Raw genomic sequence first — 12,844 nt, 5'->3', positions numbered from 1 at the left:
TGTCTTTCCTCATTCTACAAATGCGTAGATGTTTGATGATCATTCTAAAGTATGATTTTATATACTTTGCGGTCTCCCTTTCTTTATATCATGCTTAAATTAAATGTATGCATCAATGTGAAATGCATGAGTTAGGGGATTGGTGTGAAATGGACTTGCAAGTGGGAGTAAGGTACTCTCATGGGAGTGTTGTTCTTGTGCCTTGAATGCGTTTCTCGAGTGCATTGAACTGGCATCTAGTAGGCCAATATATGTTTATGTCGTGGGCAGTGACAGGGTGTCTAGAAACATTGTGTATTGTTTCAGAGACAATGCGGTAATATTGACGTACTCTATGGTATTTTTACTTGTGAACTATTTTACTTAATCTTGTGGCGTAAGGGAATTCATTAAGCCTTTTGGTCTATCCCTCACTTTTAAAACTAAACCTTTTTCAGGTAAATTTCATGTGGAGAATACTTTTAAAATAAAGGGGAAGATGTAATCTTTTTGCTAGTGTCACCTTAGTGATTTGAGTTTGGACTTATCTTTAGTATTGTAATAAATCTCATATATGGATGTCATTTACCCGTTGGTAACTTTTGAGATTTATTGAGAAACCTATAATACTCGTGTACAATTGCAGTCGGTTTAGTCTTCTATTACAAATTGTTATTATTTTGGTATTTTGAGATGTTACAAATTCACCGGTTACGGAAATATATATTCTTGAATCCTTTCATATGATTTAATATTATATTATCGATGTTTTGAAATAACAACAACAGTTTTTATGGACGACGTTACTTATTGAACGTCCATAGTGTATTGATAATAACTATGATCGTACACAGTTCTTACCCTAAGCAGGGTTTTACACGTCACCAAAATTATCAGTGTCATCTCTTTTTCTTTTAAATTTTGTCTCGAAGATTCAATATATAGTTAATAGTTTCACTCAACCTTAAATTGTCTTATGCATTTTTTGGCATAAGCAACCATGAACCATAAAAAATGAGAATATTCTAGACACACATACTAGTGGTGTACATACTCTTAATCCCGTTTCCTTTTTCCTTCTACTTTTTTGTACTCTCAATTTTGTTTTCAGGGTTTTGTATGGTTTTGAAATACAAAACGATTGATATCTATAAAGAGAATCTTAGGATTATGAGATATTCTATTGTATTAGTAATACTTAATGTTTATCATTTACTTTTATAAAATTCGAATAGAAAATTTAAAAAAATGTAAACTTAAATTTTACAAAATTTAAAAACATGTGATGAATGCATGATGTAAGTTTTTCTCTCATATATATCAAAATCAAAATCTCTATTTACATTTACAATGTCTCCATTAATGAAATTTAACAAATAAATAAATTGAATTTTTAAATATTATATATATAATAATTTGATTAAAAGAGTTTAAATGCCAAATGATTGTTGTTTTAAAAGCATTGAAAAGAGACAAAAAAAAATGACAACTAAATAGTAGCTTTATTATTTTGTAATGACATGGTATGTTTTAAATAAACAAGTTGACATTTTTAAGAAACTTGCTCAAAACACAAACAATTAATTCATGAGTGAATTATATTCTTAGTCCTTGTGTTTTACTAATTTTGATGGATTTGGTTGCTAAACTGATATTTTAACGATATTGATCCTTATAGATTGCAACCGTTCAAGACTGATATATTTTAACTATTAAGTTTTCTCATTTACCATTTTACCCTTCACTTCAAAGGCATTTTTTTTGTCTTTTTAATCCTTTTAACTTTTCTTTCCTTTTCCCCTTTTTGCAGAGGAATAATACAAAACAAAAACAAAATACAAATTACAAATTACAATTTAAAAAAACACTCAAAATCAACAATAATAATAATAAAAAACTAATAATCAAAATAGAAAACAAAATCAAATTCAAAAAACAAAAAACCAAAACCCACTTCAATTCATCTTTTCCGGGCCCCCATTTCATATTCGTAAAAAACCAACACCTATTCATCTCCGGTGGTCTACCTAGGTTCAACAACTCATCTCCATACTCTATTTATTTCATCAAAAAGGTCGTCTCTGACTTTTGAATCTTCGTACTACTGGAAACTAACAAATAATGGACTCCTCCAGCATTCACTACAACGAGGTCGTGTGAGGGAAGAGCTACGAGATGAAGATAGAAATCTGGAAGATCGTGTGGTGGTATAAACTCTCTAGATCTTTGAACCCAAATCTCTCAATCCAGAAGCATCTCATAGTAGTATGAACTCTCCAAGCACCCAACACAGATTTTAGAGTTTTCATACATTCACAATTTTGATCTACATGGGTTTGCTATCACAAATTTAGGGTTTTTGAATTAGATTAAGGATTGATTACATAGTTTATGTATTACAAAAAATTTCACAAATTTATTCTTCATGGTTGAAGTTGAAGATTTTGATACTATTCTTAGCTTTTATTATTTACGTCATAATATTCTTGTGTTTGTATTTGGATTTTTGTTTGATCTAGGATCTTGATATTGTTTTTGTATTTGCATTTGTATTTGGCGGTGTAGATGAACGTCCCTACTCCATGTTATTTAGCTCTATACAAACAACCTCTCAAATTTGTAGCGTTTAGTTTAGTTGTTGCTCATTCGGAATGGATAACCAACTTGAAAAGCAATGTTAGAAAATTTCCCTCATATGATTCCTAAAGAAGCAAACACTTGGAATAGGAAATAACAATCGGGATCCTTGCATTATTGTTCATATATTGATGAGAGTATAAAATGGATCAATAGATGCATTCTTTTTAATCAGAGTCACACATAAATGAATTGTTTCTTAATCATTCTTTCATAAATACTTTGGCGTAGAATCTTTTTTATTATGTAACGGATCTCCAATTTGAGATTATATTTCAAGCACATAAAAATATGGGTTTGCTACAAAGTATCTTACAAGCTTTCCTATCGGGATTGATGAACTCTTGACATTCTTGAACTTCCAATAATTATCACCTACTTCACAAAACACCATTGTAAGAAACATATGCATTGACTTCTGAATACAAATGCAACAAAGTTGCATTCAAGGAAAATCTATCAAGCAAACATCAAACACTATCAAGCATATGTCGAATCCAAATGGCTTCAATAGTGTATGGTATTCCTCTTCAACTTAAAAGTTTAATACACCCAAAACCATATCTAACATCAATATACTTACCCATAACATCCATTAAACAAAGTCTGCTTTTGAGTGGTTGTCGCAAATCAAGATAGAGGGGGGGGGGGGGGGGTTCTTAATATATAGTTGAATAGTGGAACATATTTCTTATACTAGAAATATATTCATGTAATGTAACGTGATACATCTCGATTTTAATGTTCTATTTTATTACTTGTCTTTGTCGATGTTATAATACGATTTTATGTGTTTTTAAAAAAGCAATAATGATTTTATTTTTTAATAAAATATAAATTTGAAGATATCATAAAAATTTTAAAAATATATATCAGTATTAATATCAAATCAACTATTTAAAAGTTCTCATTTTTTATATAATTTCTTTAATTTATTTTTTATTATAATTTAATTTAAGTTTAATAACGAACTAATTTATTTTTGGTTTAATAATATAATATTTTATAAAGATAATAATTAAGTATTCTGTTAGAATTCAATGATTATCCTAATTATATTTTAGATCTTTTATATTTAAAATTAGATGTTTATCTTGTATTTGATTATGTTTATCTGCAGTTAGTTACACGAATTCAGATATGGAGCTTTAATAAGTTGTACATATGCACAATATACTTGTAATCTTGAATTTTAAGTAATATGCATTAATAAACAGTATTTTACGCATAAAAAGTGGTTTTTAAAAGTTTTTATCAAATGCTTTATAATATAGTATAGATAATTTTTTTATAAAGACAATATTTTGTATTTCGAATTCAATGATTGTTCTAAATATATTTTAGATTTTTAGATTTTTATATTTAAAATGATATACTTATCCATAATTTGATTATGTTTATCTGTAGTTAGTTATACAAATTCAAACATGGATCCTTAATAAGTTGTACATACGGACAACTAACTTGTAATCTGGAATTTTAAGTAATATGCATCAATAAACAGTACTTAATGTATAAAAAATGATTTTTAAGAGTTTTTATCAAATGTTTTATAATATAGTATAGATATATTCATTTTCGATATGGATATGAGATTAATACTTTTTTTATATAAAATTTTTGAATAAAAAAATTGATTATATTTAATATAATTTTGATTATTTTTATGAAATAACTTAAAAATATAGTATGAGTTTTCAATTACAACCATTTGTGCCTTCATTCTTATTTTTTACAAAATACGAAATCGGAATATTATAAAATAAAAATAAGCGTATATACATTACTAATTTATACTTAATATTATAATATAAATAGTAGTTTTAAGAAAAGGACATAAATGCTAATGGAATATAAATATGGAATCCTACGTTAAGCATAGAAACTCAATTGTTTATTGAGAAGTTATATCTTACTCAAATATCTTTATATCTATACTATATTATAAGTATTTGATAAAAACTCTTAAAAATATTTTTTTATACATAAAATACTATTTATTGATGTATATTACTTAAAATTCAAGATCACAAGTAGAATGTGCATGGGTACATCTTATTAAAACTCCATGTTTGAATTCGTATAATTAATTCTAAATAAACATAATCAAATACATGATAAACACCATTTTAAATATAAAAATCTAAAATATATTTAAGATAATCATTGAGTTCTAACAGAATACTTAATTATTATCTTAAATAAATTATTTTATTAAACCAAAAATAAATTAGTTCGTTTTTAAAATTCAATTAAATCATCATAAAATTTTGAATTAAAGAAATTATACAAAAAGAAACTTTTAAACAGTTAATTTGATACTAATATCGCTTATTTTCATCAAAATTTTATAATATCTTCAAATTATATTTCATTCAAAAATAAAAACATTTTCTTTTTCTCAACCATATAAAATCGCATTATAACATTGATAGACTCAAAATATAAAACGAAACATTAAAATCAAGATGTATCTCGCTGCATTGTGCTAATACTCTTCTAGTATATTAAAGCAACAACTAAGGGTATTTGAAGTGGTATTTTGAGAACGGAGTATTATCAAATGGTAGATTGTGGTTGAGTTTAAGTTGTGATTAGAAGTTGAATGATTGTAATAAAGGAGTGTATATATGACATGAGGATGAGATTTTTCGTGTCAACTCATGGGGTTGTCTTGTTCTGGATGACCCTCATTTTGCCAAAAAAAAACGGTGATCCCATATTGATGAGAGAATGTTATATTGAAGAATGAAGGTGACTATAAGTGGGTGTTTGGGATTGCTTATTAAAGACAATTTATATTTTTTTGTAAAAGTGTTTATCAACTTATGTGGTGTCAAACTGGAGTTTTATAAAAATGTTTGGATTAACTTATGATGGTACCAAAAAAAAAAGATAATAAATTGATTTTTTAGTGCTTGATAAATTTTGCTTATTCATATGAAATGATCAAAAAAATACATTGTTTCAAAAAAAAAAAATCCACACTTCTTTCTTTCTTGCATACAACAATATGTGTTTCTCCCTCTCCTACAAATATCTAACCAATCAACCATTGAAATGTGTTCTTATGCTTCCTTTTTCTTCATCTTTTTTCTTCGCAAATTTTCAACTCAACAATGGTGGCTCTATCTAATCCCACAATCAAACAGTTCTTTGTCAAAACCTGCAAACCAGTCAATCCTTAGACTTTCCCTCCTACAATTTCCCTCATTGACCTCTCGAAACCTGAATCAGAACACCTTCTTATCAAAGCTTGTCAAGATGTTCCAAATTCATCAATAAACTTGAATCAGAAATCATTAAATTCTTCTCTTCTCCTCTTTCGGTGAAACAAAAAATTGGCCCATCTTCACCTTTTGGTTATGGCAGCAGGAATATCGGTGTTGGTTAGGTTGAATATCTTCCCCTCAACGCCAAACCCGAATTCTCTAGGGTTAAAGAAAAGGGTAAAAAGGTAGTTTGATTTTTAAAGTTGATAAGTTGTTTTTGATAAGTTAGAATGAAGTAACTTATCAAAAACTCCTTATTACCTGTGTCAAACCGATATAAGCATTCTTTTTTTCTTTCCATCCAAACACAAAAAACTGCTTATTACCGGTACCACACCGAAATAAGTCGATAATCTCTTTAAATAAGCAATTCCAAACACCCCTTAAGAAATAAAGGAAGAACGACTATATATAAATTTAAAATGTGGTGAGTTTGTTAATATTTATATATAAAAAAGGAACAACAAAGGGTATTTGAGGTGATATTTTGAAAGTCGAGTATTCTCATAAGGTAGATTTGTGGTTGAGTTTAAGTTGTTTCACATTGATTAGAAGTTGAAAATTTGAAATAAATGAGTGTGTATATGACATGAGGATGAGATGTCTTTGGAACGACGACTTTATATAAATTTAAAATTTGTGGTGAGTTTGATAATCTCACATCAGTGAGAAGATTAAAGTTGTTATGAAACACGTGAGTATATTTTGATAAGAGAAGAGAATATCTACTTCTGGCAACTCATAAGGTTGACTAATTTTAGTTGAACCTTTTTTTTGGAAAAAAATAAATTCAAACCTTTTATAACAAGAACAATGATATGTTCGTGTGACATGTCGTTTGAGTTTTATTCTTTATATTCACATATATAAAAGGAACAACCATGGATACTTGAGGTGGCACTGTGAGAATTGAGTATTCTTAAATGGTGGATTGTAGTTAAGTTTAACTTGTCTCATTGGAATAGAAAAGTGTGTATATGAAAAAAAAAAAAAAGATGAGATATCTTTGTGTCAACTCATGTGGATTGACTCATGGGGCTGTATTATTATGGATGACCCTCTTTTTGCAAAAAAAAAAAAGTTGTTTTAGTGATCCAACATTCACAAAAGAATGTTATATTGGAGAATGAAGGTGTATAAAAAAAATGAAGGAAGACTTTATATAAATTTGAAATACAACGAGTTTGGTAATCCCACATTGGTGAGAAGATGAAAGTATTTATGAAAATGTGAGTATTTATTTACACGAGGAGATGATGCCTGTTTGTGGCAACTTATAGGGTTGGCTAGATAGATTTAGTCGAACATTTTTTTTGGAAAAAGATCTTCTAACCCTTCGTAATAACAATACTGGTATGGTTGTTCAACAGTTTGTTTGAGTTCTATAATATAATAACAAAATTTTTAGTGATACATCTCAAACTTTTCGTAGCAACAAAAGGTAATCGATATATGAAAATGTACTACTTATAAAAATGCATTCTTTGCTTTAAATCATATAATTGAGGTGCTATGAGTATATGTATTATAATATTTTCATTGAAGTGTTGTACAAATTATCAAATTAATGGAAAGAAATAGAAAGCTTAATTAGTCGATAAATTAACAAACGATTAATCCTTCATGAACAAAACAAAAGCTTGTAAATATCAATTATAAAGTTTTACGTTATGTACATAGAGCTGCCTCATTGGTCGGATTGAGAGCATTTAAAGTATTTAGGGATCATTTACCTGATATTTATTGGTAAGATTCAACACTTTAACTTAACTTACCAGGTAAGATTTTAGTCCATTAAACTGACATCGCATGCAACAACTTTGTCGGTAAGCACATAGGGTAAGAGTGGTTACTCTCACTTACCGAGTAAAACTCTTGGTCCTTGTCATCATTCTTACCTGGTAAGATTCCCAATTCTTTCCATGTTCATAATAATAGAAAACTGGTTATTAGCGACGTTTTTTAGAGACGAAACTATTCTCTCACTAATTAGCAATGAACATGGGGCATCTGTCGTTAATTAATGAAGGATTAGCCTATTTTTCCTATTTTCTCATGTATATGTGTTATTTATATATCATGTTTATGTATATGTGAATGCATGCATAGATAATTATAATGTGTGTGTTTGTGTTGTTTGGTAAACGCATATAGGGGTGTGCAAAACCTGACCCAACCCGAAAAACCCTACCGAAAAACCCCGATCCGGACCTACGTTTATCACCCGAACCAACCCGAGGTCCGAAATCCGAAAAATATCTCGGGTTAGTCGGTTCGGGTAGGATCTCATGATCCAAAACCCGAACCCGTCCGAAACCCGAAGAACACAAAAATTTGCTTAGAGTTCTAATTTTCAATCGATCGACCAGTACCACCTTCGTGCACTCGTGCTCTGCCTTTTTCGATCGGCTACAACATTACAAAATTTTCAACTACAGCTCTCTACTCTCGACTCGCTCTTCTTCTCTGGTCGTCTGGCGTGTGCTCTCTTGGTCTTTCACTGACCACTGTGTGTGCTCTTTCCTCTCAAGTCTTAACAGTCAACTCACTGTAAGTGTAAGCTGCCATTCTTCTTTTGGTGTTCATCAGTTGATTCAGTTATGTATGAATATAATTTACCTAATTGGCTAATTGACTATTACCATACATGATAATATGATAAATATATGTTGATCCTCTCTCTCATTGATTTGATCATAAATCCCTTTTACCTTTCAAAGTATTATATTTCTGTTTTTTCAGTTCCAGCAATCATCACTGAGTCTGTTCAGTGATCGCTGAAACATGCATTGTAATCCTACAGTGGCAGCGATACTTTAAGAAGACAAAACTCACACCCAAGAACCTTCAGTGAATGTCGAAGACTGAAACTGAAGAATAGTGACTGGCGCGTTCGTGATCTGAAGCGATATTCAGTGATTACTACTTGGTCAACATATGTGTGAAGACTACACAAGCCTCAGTAAAGGCTGAAGAGACCTCCAGCGTTATTCCAGCATTCAGCGATCATATGAATCTTCCCATGAACGATTGTTTATGTCTTGTCCTTTCACACACAAAGGACAAACCCATACCCTTTCAAGAGTATAATACTGCACTGAGCCGAGTAGTCGACTCTAGTGCCCACCAACTTGATGAAAGAATGTATGCTCATGAATAGACAATAGTACTATTCACTGTTGCAAAGAACAAGCTTTTCTCTAAAGCTTGACGTGTGTTCTAACCTTTCTGAATTGCATTTAATGCAATGGGTATAAATACCTGAGTGCTCTCCTCATGCACTACATTTAAAAACACACAAAAGAACACATACGCTTATCTTCAAGGATGTTAGAATTTCTCTCTAATTCTAAAATTCTACCAAGAAGAACATCTTTCTGTTTTTATCTTCTTCGAAAAATCTCTTATATTTGCTAAGTATATTTGTGTGTAATCTTAGATTGTTTTATATAGGTTATTTTTACCTTTTTCTATTTCCGCAAAAAATATTTATTGATCATTCTATATCAATATATATATATATATATATATATATTTAAAAGTGAAAGTTTTCTGTGTTTGTATTCATCCCCCCTTCTACAAACTGTTGATCTCTTAACTCTTGTAGACTCGGCTGGGACCAACAATATCCCCTATTCACACTTCTGTTTCTTCAATTTTTCTATTCTAATTCATCAATACCATCAAAATCTACATGCTTTAGCAACCTTGTATTACTTGGTCATCCTTGTTATATTGTTTAGAATAAGGCAGATACTGGGAACTGGGAGGTGTTTGAAACAATCAATTAGAATTTAGAAGTGGGATCTCCAACTTCGTTAGCTACTTAGTTATGTTAGTTACATATAGTTGTATTAAAAATGAAAGGACAAGAGAGCTAAAATACTTTGTAACACATTAATTTTAGAAACATATACTTTAATGTGTTTGTGTCTCATCTTTTATATTTATACGCGCTAAAATACTTTGTAACACATTAATTATAGAAACATATACATTAATGTGTTTGAACACTCATTAATCTTGTTAACTTGTTAATTGTTAATTTATTGTTTAGAATTATAGATGGAAAAAGTTAGCATGTCTCAGTCCGGAAGTAACAGTCATCAACCTCCTCCTTTACAATCTAATCCTATCGTAAGCAATCTGTTCTGGAAAGTACAAGGAAGAGGAAAACGTTAGAATCCAGATCTCAAGTATGGGATCATTTTGAGAAGATTTTAAACGATGATGGGCTAGTCATTAAAGGTAAGTGTTTATACTGTTCAAAAATATATGCAGCCGAGGCTAAAAAGCATGGTACTTCATCTTTAAATAGCCACATGCACGCTTGTCTAAAAAATCCACATGCTAAGGATACAAAACAATCCATTCTTGCATTTCAATCTGCAAAATGTGATAATAGTGATTGTGCTTTGACATCTTGGGTTTTTAACCAAGAGGTTGGTTGAAAGACGTTAGCTAAGGTGAGTATAATGGATGAACTTCCATTTAGCTTTGTTGAAGGGAGGGGTTTTAAACAGTTTGTTGAAGCTGCATGCCTTAGATTTAAAATCCCTTCTAGATGGATAGTTAATAGGGATATATTTAGTATTTACTTTGAAGAAAAGCCGAACCTTAAAAAACTGTTGAATTCAAGCATGCAACGCATTAGTTTGACTATTGATACTTGGACATCTGTCCAAAGAATCAATTATATGTATGTCACTGCACATTTTATTGATGATAAATGGAAACTAAATAAAAAGATCATCTCATTTGTGCCTATACATTCACATAAAGGGGAAAATATAGCTAAAACCATGGAAAGTTGTTTGCTTGATTGGGGAGTAAAAAATATATTCACTATCACAGTTGATAATGCATCAAGCAATGATATTGCCATTGGGTTCATTAAGAATAAAGTGGTGAATTGGGGTGGTTCTTCTACTAGGACCGAGTACATACACATGAGATGCATTGCTCATATTCTAAATTTGGTTGTACAAGATGGTTTGAAATTAGTAGATACATCAGTTAAGAAGATTAGGGATTCATTAGGTGGGTGAAGGGTTCTCCATCTAGGTTGAAGAAATTTAGAGAGCTTGCAGATTTGCTTGAAGTAGAAGAGAAAAGTTCTTTATGTCTTGATGTTCCAACTAGATGGAACTCCACCTCTATGATGCTTCACACCGCAATAGCTTACAGACAAGTTTTTGAGACGTATGAGAGTAGTTACATCGTGTTGACATTGGATTTTGGTGATTCGGTACCTTCATATCTTGATTGGCCATCTGTTCACAGCTTGGTGATATTTTTGAAGACATTTTATGAGATGACAATTAGAATTTCTGGCTCACTTTATGTCACCTCAAATTCTTTCTTATATGAGATTTCATATTTGAGTTGCATTATTGTCGATATGTCACAATCTAAGTCAAAAGCTGAAGAGGTATGTTTATCTTTCTTTAATTTCAATATTAATATTCACTTATATTTGGTTGTTGAGTAACTTTTTGTTTTTGATTTATGAACACCAAATGGGTGGTAAAATGAAAGAGAAGTTTAGTAAATATTAGGGTGATCCAGATAAGATGAACTTTGTAATATTTTATTGGCAATATATTGGACCCTAGAGACAAGGTTGAGTACATGCAAGTCCAACTTAATCAAACGTATGGTGAGGATCAAGGTAAGTTATGTTTTAAGAAGGTAAAGTCTAAATTGAATATGTTGTTTGAAAAGTATATCTCAACATATTCTGAACCTTCTACCATTATGATGCCTCCTCCACCTGCTAAGTGTGAGAATGTTCCCGTTGGAAAGGTACAATCTAGATTAAAAAGTCAACTAAAGAAACAAAAGATGGAAAGTGGGACTTCACTCAACAAAAAGAGTGAACTTAAAGTTTATCTTAGTGACTCCACCATAGATAATACAAACGATTTTAATATTTTAAGATGGTGGAAGGTTAACAGTGAAAGATTTCCTATCCTTTCAAAATTGGCTAGAGATGTACTTGTTGTTCCAATTTCAACTGTGGCTTCTGAATCGACTTTTAGTATCAGTGGCAGGGTGTAAGATAATTTTACGAGTTCTCTATCTCCTAAAATGGTAGAAGCCCTTATATGTACACAAGACTGGCTAAGAGACCCTAGTCAACCAATTGCAATTGAAGAAAACATAGATGATATTGAAAAATTTGAGAAAGGTACGACTTTAATTATGTATTTTAGTCTTCCTTTTCAACTTATGTTAGTATATACTTGAATTTGTATATTTATGTCGTTCTTTTTATTTGTTTATATAAATGCAGAAATGATGAATATGAGAATTGGAAGTTCAAGTTTTGTCACTGACCATGAGGATTCTCTTTCAACAGTTGATGTAGATGATCTAGAGGTAGATGATGTATTGTAGAATAATTGAACAATATTTAGAAGTGGCCACTTTGAAAGGTATTTAGTCATTGTTTTATAAGTGGCCACTTTGCTTATTAGGCCTAGAGGAATAGATTTTAGTCATTGTTTTGTTTTACTCTCTTAATTTGTGTTCTACAGTCCTATATGATTTGGATTTTGGTGTTATATACTTAATTACTTATATTGTTATGGATATGACAAATATGTCATTTTGATATTGTATATTGTTTTGATTAGCATAAATTTTATCATAGTAACTATGTATGTTGCTTATCTGCACTCTTGGCTCTTGCTTTTTCACCATTATTAATTCATAGTAACTAGGTAGGCTATTGTTGTTGGTTGTTGCTGTTTTGTTGATGTTGGTTGTTTGTTGTTGTTGTTTGCATATAGACATATAGCCAAAGTTTTGACCTTTGTGTTATTGCAGGTGGCTGGATTCACAATTCAGTATTGGTGTTATATACTTGTTGTTGTTTGCTATTATATACTTGTTGTTCTGCACTTCACATTTTAACTATGTTGTTGTTTTGCACTTCACATTTTAACAATGTT

General features: G+C 30.4%; 1 protein-coding gene across 1 annotated transcript; it reads left to right on the top strand.

Moving 5' to 3' along the window:
* Positions 1–10,690: 10,690 nt before the first annotated feature.
* On the top strand, positions 10,691–11,948 carry LOC112517682 (zinc finger BED domain-containing protein RICESLEEPER 2-like). Its single transcript, XM_025125068.1, has 3 exons — positions 10,691–10,827; positions 10,929–11,319; positions 11,613–11,948. The coding sequence occupies exons 1-3, from the start codon at positions 10,691–10,693 to the stop codon at positions 11,946–11,948; spliced, it is 864 nt and encodes a 287-aa protein (XP_024980836.1).
* Positions 11,949–12,844: the final 896 nt, after the last annotated feature.

Source organism: Cynara cardunculus, assembly GCF_001531365.2.
Source record: "Cynara cardunculus var. scolymus isolate 2C chromosome LG 9, CcrdV1, whole genome shotgun sequence".
Classification (NCBI taxonomy): Eukaryota; Viridiplantae; Streptophyta; class Magnoliopsida; order Asterales; family Asteraceae; genus Cynara; species Cynara cardunculus.
Note: the sequence above shows the minus strand (reverse complement) of the source record. Positions and strands in the feature narration are given on the sequence as shown.

What these genes read in the sequence shown, in the direction of transcription:
- LOC112517682 (XM_025125068.1), top strand. Translation starts at nt 10,691, where the DNA reads ATGGAAAGTTGTTTGCTTGATTGGGGAGTAAAAAATATATTCACTATC. An exon ending in GGTTCTTCTACTAGGACCGA is followed by an intron (nt 10,828 to 10,928) that starts GTACATACACAT and finishes GGGATTCATTAG; the next exon opens with GTGGGTGAAGGGTTCTCCAT. An exon ending in CTAAGTCAAAAGCTGAAGAG is followed by an intron (nt 11,320 to 11,612) that starts GTATGTTTATCT and finishes TTGTTTGAAAAG; the next exon opens with TATATCTCAACATATTCTGA.